Genomic DNA, 16,544 nt, shown 5'->3' with positions numbered 1-16,544 from the left:
ATGTAGTGGGCAGTTTCAAATACAGCCTTTGTCCATCATAAAAGCTCCAAAAACATGCATCCTACACTTCCCATAATGCCACTCAATAGAGCCTTTTCATTAAACCTTCCCTGCCTGGTAATCACTCGTGTCTTTCCAACTCAATGCCCCAAGTACGTAATGCAGACTTCCAGTTAAAATGTGTCATCTCCGAGCCCAAGCCAAGGTAACCCTGGTGACAAATCACTGGTGTTATTTTCGCAGGCTTGACAAAGCTCCTTCAAGAGCCACAGAGAACATTATACAACCATTTTCACAAGATGAGTATTACCCTCCATGACGAATAAACTGATATTGATGTGTAAAAACACTGGTGGAGTTCCCCTTTAAATGTTACTAACATTTATGTAACCAACCACACAACTAGAAAAAAGCAGATTAAGAAAGAGAGGGAAAACTGGTACTGGTACTCATTTCATCATGGTTACTTACTGAAAGAAAAAAACAGTCTGCACGGAAAGAGGAAGTGAACTCATTCAAATAACACCAGGCCACCTGCCAGAGCTTCAGGTATTGGTGAGCTCTCTCTTTCCACCACACAAGGGGATCCTCACCACTATGGAAACAGGGTTTGTTTGAGACGTATAGCAAACTAGCAAAACAAAACATCATCCTTTAGTTTTGTATTTTCTACCTGTCATTAATGCCCTTCAGGCTTTATCTTTTATTTAATTATTCTACAGCACTGTGACTGGGTAAATGGTTTATATTTGTCAAATAGACAATGGTAATATTTGAATAAGCTTCTGGCAGTGTTCTTTATCACAATTTAGAAAGCGCATTGTACTGTGTGCATAATTAACTTTTCAGATTCAGAACATTGATATGTTAATTATCAAAATCAATTTGAATCAAAGCCTAGTGAATTGAAATTGAAACTGGGACATCTTAGATCTTAGATAACCAGCCTTATGTTGCAGCATGGAAAATGGCAGTGATGATAAGTTACATTTAGCCTAATCCATGCTGAGAACTATTCAAAGTAGAGTGGTACAGCCACGTACAGCCGCAACAGAGAAGTTCAGTCAAACTTCTTTGGGTGGGAAAATAAAGGAGCTTGGAAATGTGGTGGATTAGCAAAGGATTGGTTTAAAATGTTCGAGAAATGACCAAGCAACTAATTAGAAATCCCTTTTCAATTGTCAAGCTCCTGTAATCTGAAATGATGACTTAATTTCCCAAGCCAATGACGAATGAGCTGATTGAAACTGGGAAGTGTCAAAACTCAGTGGTGCGAGGGGGGGAAGCAAAATGTAGACCTATTCAAGCTTATCAGTGCAGCGCAGTTGTAAATAACTACAGAAGTAAAAACATTTTTTTCCTTTGTAAAATAGCGAGCCGTTTCATCAAAAGATTTGTTTTCATTAGGAATCTAGAAGTAATCTAATATTCTCTCAGTCTTAAAAACATGCTTGATCTGAAGATGGTAAATACAGGGTTGAGAAGCAGAATATTGATAAAGAGTGTGCAGCTATAGCAGAGGTTGAAGGTAGTTTGATATTCCAAACATGTTTCCAGTACTCTGCTATCTTATCTACTCACACACCTACAGAGCAACCAATACCGTGTTCTTTGTGCTTTATATTAAAATGCTAAAAAAAAGCCAACAATCCATTCTTTTTTTGTAGCGTAAGACAAGGTAGAATGAGCGGGGGGAGGATGAGAACACTCGCACAACAAATGTCACTCATGCTACAAATATGACAGGACTCTACCTACGTTCACCAACTTGACACAGCCACATGCATGTTTGGACAACTCACGCTCTGTCACAACAGTCAAATTCCTATTCAGCAATTTATCCTCAGTTCAGAGACAATGGCCTACTGGCCTGTATCGCAGACAATGACAGCAGCGAAAGAGACTGCACGCTGTGCCTTGTACACCATATTGTCAATAAATGAAAAAGGTCAAGAATTAAATAGTGATTCTTGAATGAGAGATGCTTTGTGTTGTCATGTACGGTTGCTTTCCTTTTGGTTTGATGAAGCCCAGGAATTATTTTTTTTTTGCTTGCTCTGAGACACAGAGGACTGTCGCTGCTACAGTGAATATGCGGTGCCGTTTTAATCTGGGATCAAACTGAAAATCCCCTCCCATAAGAGTTCAGTCAAGGTCATTCTAGCGATTAGGCGGACTGTCTATAGAGAGACAAACTGAGACAGAGAGAGAAAAAGAATGGTAGAAAAGAGAGGTCGACCACCACTGCAGCCTATTTTTCCAAAACACTTATCATAAGTCCTAGACTTTATGGTTAAGAGTTGGTGGCAAAAGAGGACAGGCAGAGGAGACGTTCAAAAGATGGACTCACTCCTTCCCTAACATGTTCAAGTCATTACTACCCAGCCTTACAGCGTCCCGTTTTGTCCGCCACATGTGGGACATTGACCTGCCTGCAGCCTGGTGCGGTGCCCGGGCAGACAGCTGGTCTGTCTGAAGCCTACACACAGAGACGCACAGACACGCACACACAGAGACACAGAGGTGAAAAAGGAGAGAGGGGAGGGTGCGAGGGACATATCCAGAGGCCTTGAAATAGAGCAGGACCGGCCCAGGTCAGAGCCAGCCTGCCCGGCCACCTGTCTGGCATATGAGTTTTCCAAGGAAGTGATGTCAAGGTATCCACAATGTGGATGACATGGCCAATGACACGCCTCCTAAACTATGTGTGCACCACATTAGCATTCCGACAGCACTCGCTACTAGCACTGTTGTGAAAACATCCTGCATTTAATCCATTTAAACAACAGCCATTATGTAGAGTGAAGGGGAAACATTACTCTACCATCTATAGGTGATGTTTTTAACCGGTGGCAGAGTCCTTGAACGTCCTCGTAACATTCCCCAATTTTGCCTATCGCCTCTGCGCCTCTCAGTTCCATAAGGGAGCGCAGTTCTTTGAGCGAGCAGCCAAATTCTCCATCGTGGTTGGCCTCCACCAAGGAGTTCTTCACCCCGCTGTACGAGTTGTTCGCCATCGTCTCGCCGTCGCCCCACTCTATTGCAAATCGTTGCTGCTTCCGCTCAACAGTGGGGGTGTAAAAAAAATAAAAGTGTTGTCCCGGAAAAGCTTAAATCCTCAAGAGAGCGAACACAGTGGTAGTTCCCATAAACAGCTGACGGGGCCCTTCAGAGGCAGATGGTGTCATACGGCAGGTAGCGGGGCAGGGATATTACAAAACAAGCCATGTCCCTTGGAGAGCCGAGTTCCTAGTCTTTCATGGTGACTGAGGATCACCCACAGAGGCGGAGATCACCATGCATGCAGATCTGAAAGAGAAGAGCGAAAAAAGTGTCATTAGTAACGCTACAAAGTGTTATTTCATGTACAGCAGGGTTCCCCATACATTTATTAATATCACACTGACAACATAAACTTCATTTCAGGTTTTATGACACACTCAGGCTGGATTATGCATCATATTTTCATTTTTCATTAGAGCAGTGTTCTCACAAGCAAGCCAGCAATGTTAAGGAGCCAATTTTAGGTGGCCTCCAACGCAAGGATTCAAGATTTTTTGTCAGAATACCAGTCATATTTATATACTCATTTTGGTGTCTATAGATGGAAGATACACTTTTATTTCATTGCCATACCAGCATCTGTGTAGCTGTTTAGCTGAATTTCTAACTTCGATACAATACCTTGTAGTGTTGATACTGAATATTTTAAATTGTTTCAATACTCATTTTCTACACTATCGCTTTCTGCTCTGTCTTCTCTCCGACAGCGAGTTGACACACACACACACACACACACACCACTATTTATTTTTTAATAAAAATACAAAACTTTTATGCCTCAATGTTTCCCCGTGGTATAGAAAAATCTGTATTTTTCCAGGTATTGTTTTAAAGTTAGAAATTCCAGTATCATAACACTAATACCTTGAAAAATATGAAAAATTATATTCAACACCATTTTCGATAACACAAGGAAATATTGACACAACATTGAAGGCATCAAATTGTACGTTTTTATTAAAAAAATAAATAGCGGTGTTTGTGTCAAGTCACTGTCAGCGAGAAGAGAGAGAAGAAAGCGATAGTGTGGAAATGAGTATTGAAACCATTTAAAATATTCAGTATCGATATGGATCGATACTTCTGACAACACTACTGTGTAGTTCCCCTTTGTTGTAATCAGCCTATTACTGTATATGTTAACTATGATGCTTACTCTATGACCATATTCTTGTGTGGACTTTTTTGACATTTGTGATTACTCATTTTCAATCAATGTAGCATGTTCTTTCCCTGTCTTCCTTTATCACAGAGTACACTAGCACACTAGACACTTTTACTGAAACATTTCACTGCTGCATAAGAGCAAACATTGAAACTCTTTGACAAAACCAATTGGCTGTTGAGACAAGTAGCAAAGTCATTTGCAAAACTGCCTACGGCCATTGCCAACAGATTTTGATTAGCTGCACTTGAGTTATAATAAAATAATAATAATTTTGTCATCGGGACAAAACTCTTATCAAGTAATGTGCACTCTGCTCTCAGTGCGTGAGCAGAGTGGAGCATTAGCATTCAGTAATCACTCTGCTATGAGCTGCTCCCAGGGTTTCTCCTGCAGAAAACATTTAAAGGTAGTCCTTTCCCTTCTGCAATGTTTATCTACTCCTGCTAATACAAACTCAACTCTGCTTGCAGCCGTTTCACAGTTAAGGCCTCCAGCAGCAGCATCTCCCTGTTTCTTGCCTTTGTTGGATTTTAATTGACTCACTGAGAACAATAATAATAAAAATAGCAGTAAGTAATAACCACAGTATAAACTGATAATAATCATTCCAGATATTTTCAGCTGTGGTTTAAGCAAATACTCGTTTCTGATTGGCTGAACGATATGTGTTAACTACTTTAATGCACATAATATGCAAGCTTAATGACTGGTCAGAACTCATTTGCTGTTGAGTAGGTAACCTACATACGGACCTTAAACAGTTGTGAGCCCTGTAAACCACACAACAAAATTCTAACTGCTTAACAAAAACAAAGCATTTTCTCATTTAAATTACAGTGGAAACCGCGTATAGTGATCGTGGTTACAGTGATCAACCGCGTATATGGATCACAAAGCTTGGGACAGGATCATTCCTATAAAAATGCTCTTTCAATAATTTGCTTATAGTAATCAAGTAGTCCGCTTACAGTGTTCATTTTAGGTCTTTTCATTCATGACAACATAAGGAAAAACATTTTAAAACTACGTCAGACTAACGTAAACTGCATTTTTGTTTTGTTATTTACTTTAATCCCAAGATACTTTGCCTCACGGACGGTCAGTTTCCGGCTGGATACCTGAGGCTGATGCCGTGTGCACGTCGAAATCATGACGGGAAAAAGAAAGTAATTTCCTCTCTATGAAAAATGAATGTGCACGAGGAAAGCACCTGTGGTTGAAAAGTGAAACTTTGCCAAACCTCAACTGGCTCTGCGGCACCGCCGCAGCACGGGCAACACATGCAGACAAACAGCGCCAGCCTTCCTCCATGCCGCCCACTGGGTGAGCGAGCGAGAAGCCCCGGCATTGGGGTGCCGTTCATCTGCACGTGCTCCCCGCGTTGTGGTGGCGTATAGCTGGCCAAAAACAGCAATGCCCCACCCTTGGTGAGGGAAAAGGCAGAAGATTTTGAGAGCCAGTAAACAGCGAAGCGGTCTGTTTCATAAATTTCTATTCATGTAATAAATACACAAATGTCAATTAGATGATAATCTGCATGAGAAATAAAGAACAACAACATAAATTTGATATAATAATCATCTGCTAATAGTGATCAATTTGACTCTGACAGATGTGATCACTAAACAGTTTCCACTGTATTTCAAAAAAATATTAGTTTGTATTGTCTTATATGGCTGCAGCTACTCTATGGTACACTTTAAATTGCACTGTGCCTGTATAAAAGGGAAGCTAATTATTTGTAGACTGATAACACAGGTATTTGGGGCTGTAACTAATACTGAGGTAAGTAGAGGAAATTACACACATGCTCTAAATGAAATTAGAAGTCACTTAATCGTGGGTGCGACTTTAAAATGATCCCAGCTTCTGTAGAGAATTAAATACCTTTTAATTTGTTATCATGTATTGTATTATTACTCACCAACTTGATTTTGTACTGTGACTGTTTATATGTTGTTAGATTTATATTGATCATTAGAATGTTTTGATAATTCCCCTTTCTCCCTCTCCACCCCCACAGAGGACTATCACTCCTATGAGAAAAGAAGAGTTTGGTGATCTAAATACAGAGTAGAAAATTACAATTACTTACACTATAAAGCCAATCTGCATGATAAAGGGCTGTAATTTCCTCTTATCGTACAACCAGATTACAGTCCAATCCTTTCAATAAATACCCAGAAGAATGTATCACAGCATCCCGCCATGTCAAACAACGTACAGTAGGTGTGTCATTGAAAAAAAATCCCCAGTAGCCACCAAAGCCCACCAGCTTCCCTGCAGTGTGACTGGTGGGGTAACGTAGTGAGCAGGGACCAAGTGACTGATTACCTCAGGAAAAGCCTTCTGTTTAATCTAATTAAGACTATCTGCGGCATCAGGGAGCTCCATGGTGCTCTACATGGGAGAGTCCGTTCTAATGAGAGGCTGCTGTCCATTCAGCTTTAATCAGCCTTACACAATGGGGCTGATTCATTCATGTCCACCAAGTTGATAGGAATTTGTCTTGGTGCGGCTCAGATAGAAACAGAAACACAGAGCTACGAGCATGCGACGTCACGATACAATTACAAAGGCTGAAGTAGAGCAGGTGCCAATCTGTTTTAAGGAGGACTTTTTGCGGTTTTGTTGTCTATTATTTGTGCTTTTATATGTGAAATTCTGGCATTTGTGCTTGTTTATGCAGCCATCTTGGCCTGGACTCCCTTGGAAAAGAGATTTTTTAATCTCAATGGGACTATCCTTGATAAATAAAAGGGACAAAACTGGATTCATTGGAAAGATTCAAAAAGATGAGGTTGATTTCTAGTATGGAAATTACAGTGTACTTTAAGGTGGAAAGCCATGTCATCAGACTATAATTCGCACTGCACAGAGAACCTGGACGCAGCCATGTGATCCATAAAGAAAGGCACCAGTGCAGGCAGACAGGGACGTTTTTCCTCGTCTGGAAGAAAAAAAATGCCGCAGTTATCTCTGGGGAGGTTTTACTCACTTTCTGCATTTCTGGCTATAACAAAGACGAAAATGTGTTTGAGAGAACACCATTCATTCATCGGTCTTAACTGCAAACAGGACCTCAAACATGCAACTCCAAAACTAACATCCAAAATATGTCAGGACTTTAAACTGGGACGCAGATGCACAAGGAGAGAAAATGTAGCCTTTATTATTGCTCACTGCACAAATGAATGCTCGCAGCTTATTCCATTGAGTTTCTTGGAAACTATTTTGTCACATGTTGAGATTCTATTTGGAGCCATCTGCCATGGAAAACAGGACAGAATTTATTATTTATTACGCAGCATAATTGCAGGGCAGTGTTACCGAGGTGGGAGAGATCGCAGAAATCCCTATTTTGAAGAGGAATAACTGTACTTACTGACCACAGGTTCAGGGTAAGGTCTTGCTTGTTGATATCTTGGCTCAACTATTGACATCTATGTGATCAATCATTATTTTCACCACTGTTCTGATGTCCATGAAAATATATTTTTGGACAGATATGCCAGAGAATGTCGAACCAATCTTTCATCTCGCCTTAGCCCAAGTTAGATGCATTGGACTGCTGGGCAAACTACACCTCTAACACCATGTGCGAGTGACAGTTATTAGTCAAGTCAGACATATTGGCGCACCTGTCATTTCATTGTTATGTTAGAACTGTTGTCAGATCCTAAAGTAAGCCAGTTATGCAACATCTTTGTGCTGCCCAATGACTAACAAGACAGGTCTGCCATCTCTTGGATTAGGGGGTCATCCATACAATAAATTCCAACGTACATTTTTGCTGAACTATATCCTAATTCACACATTAATTGTCTTCAAAAGATTTCGGTGTAAGAGAGTATTGTGTCAGTTTCTGTCCCACATGAGATTCCATCAAAACTGTATTAATGTTTAAGCTCAAATGTTCTTTATCAGTTAAGAATTTAAAAATAAAGGCATATCTTAAAGATGACGATATGTATTGATATTTTCACTTTGCATCGATGATATTGGATCGTTTAATCGATATAGCGATCCAGATCAATATATCATTACACCCCTAATCCTAACACCCTTTCACATCGAACGCTGAATTCACACCACAGCAGCGGCAAAATGCGGCCTGCAGCGAGCTGCCATGCCATGTCTATGGAAAGCTGCGGCAGCCGCTCCCGAGCTCAGCAAGCTGCAGCCGATTGATTCTGCGGCCAAGTTGGAAAAAGGTTAACTTTCAGCGGCGAAGTGTTGCCAGAGAGGACGAGCAGCCTGTGACACGTTGACCTATGTTACAAAGATTTTCTTCCCGCCTGAAACACATGAATACGCCTCCCAGCCACAGAAATATGTAATTATTGCGGCGAGCCGCACTTTGCCGCTGCCTGGTGTGAATTCGGCTTAAGAACAAGAGTTTATGTTACCAAGCCTTTGAGTTACTTGTCCTTTTTGTTTTGTGAAAAACAAGTATTAGGCACAAGTGAATATCAGGAGTCACTGGTAAAAAGGATGTCATCTTGCCCCTTGCAATAACATGTGGCTTTGTAAATGTGTTAATGGTCTCTGAATGACTTATCTTAAAATAGTAGGAATATTTCACTGGCCTTGGGTACCACATGGGCAGAGCACATGTGCAGCCTACAGTCATGAATGCAATTCTCTGCCTTCTCCATTTCCCTGTCTTCATGTCTTACTCTATGAGCCCTCTCCCACATTCACACCCCCTAACCCCACGAGCAGCGACGACGCCAAGATGAAGGCAGTGCCAACATTTGCTGCGCTGCGACAGTTTCGGGTTGCGGAGCAGGTCACATGTCACAACAGTGGAAAATCATTGTGATTGGATCTCCAAGCCAACAGCTGGCATGGTATGGTTGAATGACAGAGGCTAAGGTTAACCCTTTCCACACAACAGCAGCAAAACCGGAGCTCAGTGGGAATACGAGGGGGTTGTACCCAAGGACCAGAGTCTTGTAAGTCGCAAGTCTCCTCTCTACTGAAGCTATTTAAGGCTGCTATCACACATGTGCACACTAAATCCCCCGCCCAGAGGGCTGTGGCAAGTGGAAACAAGTGGATCGGACAATGGTGGCGGGCATCTCGGACATATACTTGTGTCTTTGTGTCCACGCTAAGGAAACCCTCTGGCAGTTTGTGAACCTCTACGTGCCAACAACTCGATGCAAGTCGAGGATGGCAATTCTAGGGATCCCTCTGCAATGGAGCTGCCTAATGCTAGGGGTGGTATTTTTAGCTTCCCCCAGACTGCCCCCTCCCCCCACTGCTAGCCGTCGCTGAACTGGGTCAGGCCATGTAAATGTGGAGGGTACAAAGCAGAGACACCCAGCCCTCCTTGTGCTGCACGGCTCGAAGCGGAGAGCACTACCCCACAGACTGGAACCTCGACGCGGCTCTCAAATGCTGTCAGGCTGCCAGTTTCATACGAACGCACAGTCAGAGGTGTCACCATCAACACACTTTTCCTCTTCAGCTCCTCTTACTTCATGTATGGAGGGGCACGTAATCTAAAATAATAATAAATCATAATCTTTTTGACCCGATTCAAAGGGGCATCCCGATTAACTAGGGATGATGTGCAATGTATATATATTTTTAAAAGGATATTTTATTACACAATAGCTTTGACTGATTTAGTTGAATACGTTTTACACATCAAAATCAAAGATTACATTTTCTGACATGCAACACTGCAGCTGTTTTCGTGCTACTAAATAAGGCATTGCACTTTTGCTGTTGAACCTTTGTGCAAAGAAAAGGGTAAAGTACTAACCAAGAATATGAAGAGAATAGCCGTGATATCTTGTCTCAGTTTTTTCAGATGGAACAATACAAAAAACATAAAATCCGTGCAGGTGAAACACACACGCTAGCCTGAAACTGGGGCAGGATTTTGTCTCCTGACATCATAACACAGAGGAGACATAAATACTAGCTTTTGGTCGACAAAAATGCCCTAAAATGTTCATAATGGGGGCGTTTGGACATATCGAGAGCGACCAGCAGGTTGCTGCGGAGAGTGCTCATAATTACGTTGGCACAACATGTCCATGAAAAGGGCCTGTCAAAAAAAAAAGATCAAATCATTCAACCCCTGAACACTGAAGTGAAGGTGTTGTTCCTATTAAGTGTGTTCTTGTTAAATATGAAATTGTCGCAATCAACAAAATACAGCTGATGTGAAAGCTGTAAACCACTTAGCATTTCAGCACTGTGTAAGATGTCACACAAAGTTTATAGTATTCCAATGTTTCTTCACATCAGTACAATGTCTAATCTTTGTGACGATGTCTGTGTAAAGGGCTGTACATTTGCAGCATCTTTTGTGCGCTCAAATCCATTGTTGTCAATGTAGACGAGCGGCAGGCGCGCTCAAACGCGGGAGCGACACGGGAGCGACACGGGAACGAAGCTGTTGCGACGCACAAGCGTTCCCAAGTGCCTATTTATCATGGCACAACGGCTGCGCTCTGAGATAAAAATAGTTCAACTTTTGGAACGCTGCAGTGCGCACCGCATGTCATGTGACGTGGAATAACCAATCACAGCCGGAAGATATCTTTTCTTTCTTCTGTAAATATCAGTCTACAGTAAATATATGGAGGAAGGGTATGTGTAGACATTGTTGGTTGCTACACGACAGTACTTATTTTCATTAAATTAAACATTTACTGTATGCACTATAGTCTAGTGACAGTCAGCCGACAACAGGTGCAATGCTCCCCGAAACGAACGCAGCGTGTGAGTCCAATACCGGTAACGGTTTTTCATCTGTCCCAGGGACTATTTTCCTTTTGTCACCCTTTCCGTCCAAGAATATCACAACAATCGGTTGAAAGGTGAGCCAAATGGACAGAGAAATCGAGCAGTAAAATTACTGTGATGGCCCCTAAATGGTGAAAAGACATATGGCGCAATCATGCTGAACAATTTCCAAACATTGCTGAGCCCTGAAAGACAATTCTGTTGTTAAAAATTATGACTGACAGTTTTTTTCACACCATTAAAAATATGCTTTTTTATTGGATGAAATATCCAATAAAACATTTTTAGTACCAACTATCAATTAGATTTGTCTCAGACTTTCAATATTGGTAGAGTCATATTTAAACCGTGACTGTGAAAATAATATATTTTTCCTTTAGAGGAAAGAAAAACCAGATCGGGATGGTTTTATATAGCCATTAGATCGTCCTTCATGTCCAAAGGATGGAAAATATTCCAAAACGAAGCATCTTTCATGGAGGCACTTTGAAGATGAGAGGCTCTGTGTGTTCTTTGTTACGTGTGATTCTACATAGCAGCTCAGAGGCCTGAGGTCCTGCCGCCCTGCCATTTGCTGCCACAGTCTGACCTTGCTGTCCTTACCATTACAATTTCAGGACGCACTGGGGTTGAGCTTTAAAGTCATTTCCCGAGACCTGTGGTAGGGAATGCAATTTGTAATGGCCGATGCACAAAATGTTATTATAGACTAAGGGGGAAGTAAATTAAGTCTGAAAGCTAATGTTGGCTAGGGCTAGGTTGCTACACAGCACTTTCAAATTGATTCGGTGTATGTCGGCCAAAACTGTAAACGTTAACATTATTTTTTTCTCCCAAAGACTGTCATAATAAATATCAGACTAGTGTTTTAAGACAGAATTACATTCACATGGGCTACCTTTATCCCTCAGGAGGGGTGCAATCTAACCATCTGTGCTTTCACTGTCAGTGAGACTGCATTCAGTGTGACTAAGCCACTGCTGTGATGTAAGTGTCTCCAGAAAGCCCAAGACAAGAATCTGCTGGTGGATTTGTCATGATGGGAGAAGGTGATTTTTCTTAGTAATGTCATTATGATTATTACAAAACAACTCATAAGATGGAGTTCTAGGAAGCGTTTCCTTTAACCCCGCCTCCCAGCCCTCGCTCCAGCCTCCGTCTCGGGCTCATTTACATGAACGGCAAGTTACAGACATCTCTTTCCCAATGTAAGTCTATGGGAAATTGTCTTTTTTTGGCCCAATGGCATCACGTGACGGACACGGAAGTTGTATTTCCACTGTTAAGCCACTACGAAAATTTGCTTCAAAGCACAACGCTCTTCCTGGGGGCTTGGGTGCCACCAGTATGACATGGTAGTAGGGGTGTCAAAGTTAACGCAATATTAACGTTTTAACGCCACTAATTTCTTTAAGGCATTAACGCAACTTGCGATTTTTAGGTTGTAGCGGACACAGTTTTAAAGCTAGAGTGAAGATACTGGTATCATATGAAACTAAAAAACCTAAGGAATCCATTGGTATCAGCCATGTCATATTAGCTTGTCGCGAGGGAGGCTAAATAATGCTCCAAACTTATGCTAAATTTTGGCAAGGAAATACTGGCATGACCATTTTCAAAGGGGTCCCCTTGACCTCTGACCTCAAGATATGCGATTGCAAATGGGTTCTATGGGTACCCACAAGTCTCCCCTTTACAGACATGCCCACTTTATGATAATCACATGCAGTTTGGGGGCAAGTCATAGTCAAGTCAGCACACTGACACTCTGACAGCTGTTGTTGCCTGTTGGGCTTGAGTTTGCCACGTTATCATTTCAACATATTTTTTTATGCTAAATGCAGTACCTGTGAGGGTTTCTGGACAATATTTGTCATTGTTTTGTGTTGTTAATTGATTTATGTTATTCTATGTTATTATTCAATTTTATTATTAATGTTAATCATGATTAATTATGGACAATCATCCAATTAAATATTGTAATTGATTGACAGCATTACATGGTAGCCATTGTCCTTTCTCCATTGGCCTGGTAGCAGGGTTTCAGAAAACTGCTACAATGATTACAGTCAAACTACTTTTGAGTCTTGCAGTATTGCTTATGTTTATATACTCCATGATAAGGCTATACATTTTAATAGGAAATTGTTATTTTCAAGTCTATAGAGATATGCAGACACTAATAAGACAGCTACATCTTCTACCCCTCTAAATTATTATTATTTTTTCAATTTTGATCAGTGGCATGTCAAGCCATGAAGCCCACCAGCTTTCCAGAAATGCCAAAACCAACATAAATGTCTGCTAGACTGACTCCTAGCATGGTTAGACCTTCCAGCTGTTGTGATGACTAATTCATGATATTTTGCAGCGTGTGTGCCTTAGAATTGTTTTAGTGCGCAGGATCAGAGTTTATCCAATTAGTTTTACCTTTTTTTTTTTTTTATTAAAGCCCCCTTGATCTCACTGCTACTATGACATTAACTCATGTGTTTTAAAAATTCATTTTAGTCATACTTGTGTAATCTGTTTCTACTGCTTTGTTAGGCCATATTTTAATGTAGTAATGAATGAGTCAAACTCAATGTAACCTAAAACCTCTGTCTGGAATAACCTTGAACTAACAATCCACACAGAGAAAGAAAGATAAGCAAAACTTCATCATAAGTAAATAGTACCATAAATATATTGTACTTGAAGAAAAAAAAGACTATATTTAGCTTTCCATGTCAATGTCACCTTAGATTAATGACCTACAGTGGCTTGCTCTATAAAATAATGCTTTACAAAAGGCAGTTCCAAAAAAATACAGACTGAACTGAGGACAAATGTTAGCAATTGTTGCTATTAACAATATTACTTATGTTTTGGAGGCTATGCTTGTAATTGAAGTGCAGGGCATGACAATGAAATCAGTGGACATATCAAGCAGCTGTAAGGGCCGGGGGAGTCATCTGTGATGAGTTAGGGACACACTTGACAGGCGCGAACTGCCTGGAAGAAAGTGTACTCAGTATACTGCATTACTTCGCAGTGACTATCGCCGTGTGACTAGTGCTAAAAACTCCCGTGCCATGAGAAGCAAACAGCACTTATTTTTAACAGCAAGCTATGATGTTAGATTAGTAGAAATCACATACACAAAACAGCATAACTAACCTCATGTGCATGTAAAATTAAAACCTAGAGTTGTAGTCTTGAAAAGGTTGTAGGCCTCGAAATGTAAAGTAACACTACGAACCACACAGCCAAAGGAGGTCAAGCGATCTTGCCTCCGAGATACAACCATTTCCCAAAAACAAATTTACAAAAATAGGTGCAACAAATACTGACTCGTATCCTTCAGGGTGAGCAGTTACAGTCGACAGTCTGCCATTATGAAAAAGCACGGTATAAGAAAGGATATTTTTGGCATTCTTGAGTGACAGCGACAGTCTTGAGTTCAAAGGGCTCAGACACAGCGACAGATAGTGTTACTGCTGGTTTTAAGTGAATCATTGAACAAACTCTATAGCTCTGTATGCTAGAGCTAGACAGCTTTAATGAAATATAATATATATAGTAAGATCTAGAAAATGCAGACGTATTACTATTAAAACTGAAACTGAATGCCAACAACTGTCATTACATCAAGCTATTCTGACTATAATGCTTGGCCATGGAATAGCTTAGCTGACATTATATTATGTAATATGATAACTATACAATACTACAATGCCTGGCAAACCTTTCTCTCATTGAATCACAGTGTATTCCCTTTAAGCACAAGCTTGATAAAAAAAAAAAAATACAACACTATTTGCAAAAAAAAAACCCACTGTAGGATCACACAAGTCATTACATAAACGCATGCAGGAAGACACTGCTGGCGCTGCAGCAAAACCGGGTGCTATTTAATTGGATAAGGAGTGATCCCTTCAACTAGACACCACAAAAGGTGCTCACAGTGCTGCTGCACTCAACCTGGAAAACTATATTATAATGTGCATTAAAAAAGGGGTCAAGAGTGTAACATTAATATATATATAATCGACTTACAATAGATGGGAAGAATAGAGAATAAACAGTCCCGTTATACTGTAAGATATGGTAATTTAAAGCGAAAGGATGCGTTCAAGGTGCAGCCATAAAGTAGGTTTCTACTATGACATTTTAGGCTTTTTATGCGATAAAATAGGCATGGTGCCGGCTAGATTCAGGATAACCTCAAACTGGAAAAACTATATTATAATGTGCATTAAAAAAGGGGTCAAGAGTGTAACATTAATAGATACATAATCGACTTACAGTAGATGGGAAGTATAGGGTATGAGCATTACCGTTATACTGTAAGATAACTGGGATGGTACATTTAAAGCGACAAGGTGCAGCCTTTACTATGACATTTCAGGCTTTTTTATGTGATAAAAAGGTGCTCACAGTGCTGCTGCACTCAACCTGGAAAACTATATTATAATGTGCATTAAAAAAAAGGGTCAAGAGTGCAACATTAATATACATAATCGACTAACAATACCGTTATACTGTAAAATTACTGGTATGGTACATTTAAAGCGACAAGGTGCAGCCTTTACTATGACATTTTAGGCTTTTTTATGTGATAAAATAGGCACAGAGCAGGATAAAATAAAGGAGAACACATAAATCCAAGGGGAGCATAATTCAACACAACACCTCCAGATGATGATCTCCCTGGGGAGACGTTGTTTGGTTGCTAAAACACCCTTATTTCCACTAAATTACACACATTTTACTGTATCTTTACTCTCTAGTGACAGTCAACCCGACAGCAGAGAGGGTGCCCCTAGCGTTACAGTGTTAGCCCACACTAGCTCACAATGTGTTAGCCTTAAATGCTGATTGCAAACCCACAAAAAGGTACTGACAAGTCGGGTAAACTTCACCCAGGTGTGTACATGAGTCTGAATGAACCAAGCTGAATAAAAGAGCTGGCATCCTGGCTGAATAGCTTACCTGAGGTTGGAAAACGAGACGCCCAATGTCAGTATATCTCTCTCTCTCTCTCTCTCAAAGATATAACACTGGCTAATGTTAGCTTTGGCTAACTAACCCACCTCCTCGTTGGAGCATAGCAACGCTCAAAAATGAGGAGTTACTGTTACTATGCAACAGCTAAAACACTTGGTAACCAGCTCCCTTTTTATTGTGGTGTTTTTGCGCGATAGTATAGGAAAATACAAGCATAAAATACTCACTCCGTTGTCTCTGAAGAGCACCCCAGGTCCCTTTCTCTCTGTAACTCCCCCTCAGTCTCACCAAAGACTAGACTCTCTCCTCTGATCTGAGGTAAAGTCCCGCCCACTGCGCTGTCACTACCACCCAACCAAAAGTCAAGATAGTTACCCTCCACGTATGAGCGCATTTATCCATCACCCTATTAAACACCATCCTTTTAGCCATCATTTCTTTTACTTCCATCTACCTATTTATATTTATTTTATCTTATTCTTTTTTTTTCACAGTCACATGATATTGATCTTGCCCAGTTGTTGGCTTTTTTTTATTTTTAAGTTTTCTTTCTTTA

At 40.6% G+C, this 16,544-nt stretch overlaps 1 protein-coding gene across 8 annotated transcripts in view; it reads right to left on the bottom strand.

Annotated features, from left to right (window-relative positions):
- The window catches only part of atp2b1a (ATPase plasma membrane Ca2+ transporting 1a), a 143,961-nt gene that overhangs the window by 30,657 nt on the left and 96,760 nt on the right, over positions 1–16,544 (bottom strand). For 6 of the 8 annotated variants that reach the window (XM_074625470.1, XM_074625464.1, XM_074625467.1 and 3 more), the window contains exons 1-2: positions 16,216–16,359; positions 2,825–3,309 (exon numbers count right to left, since the gene is read on the bottom strand). In XM_074625470.1, coding sequence (XP_074481571.1) covers positions 2,825–3,017 — 193 coding nt within the window. In that variant the 5' untranslated portion in view covers positions 3,018–3,309; positions 16,216–16,359. Of the gene's footprint in view, positions 1–2,824; positions 3,310–5,471; positions 5,491–16,215; positions 16,360–16,544 lie in introns of those variants that run through there. The other 2 variants (XM_074625466.1, XM_074625465.1) reach the window with 2 other exon arrangements.

This window comes from Sebastes fasciatus, chromosome 23, assembly GCF_043250625.1.
Source record: "Sebastes fasciatus isolate fSebFas1 chromosome 23, fSebFas1.pri, whole genome shotgun sequence".
Lineage (NCBI taxonomy): Eukaryota > Metazoa > Chordata > Actinopteri > Perciformes > Sebastidae > Sebastes > Sebastes fasciatus.
The sequence above is the reverse complement of the archived record's forward strand: the minus strand, read 5'-3'. Positions and strand labels throughout refer to the sequence as shown.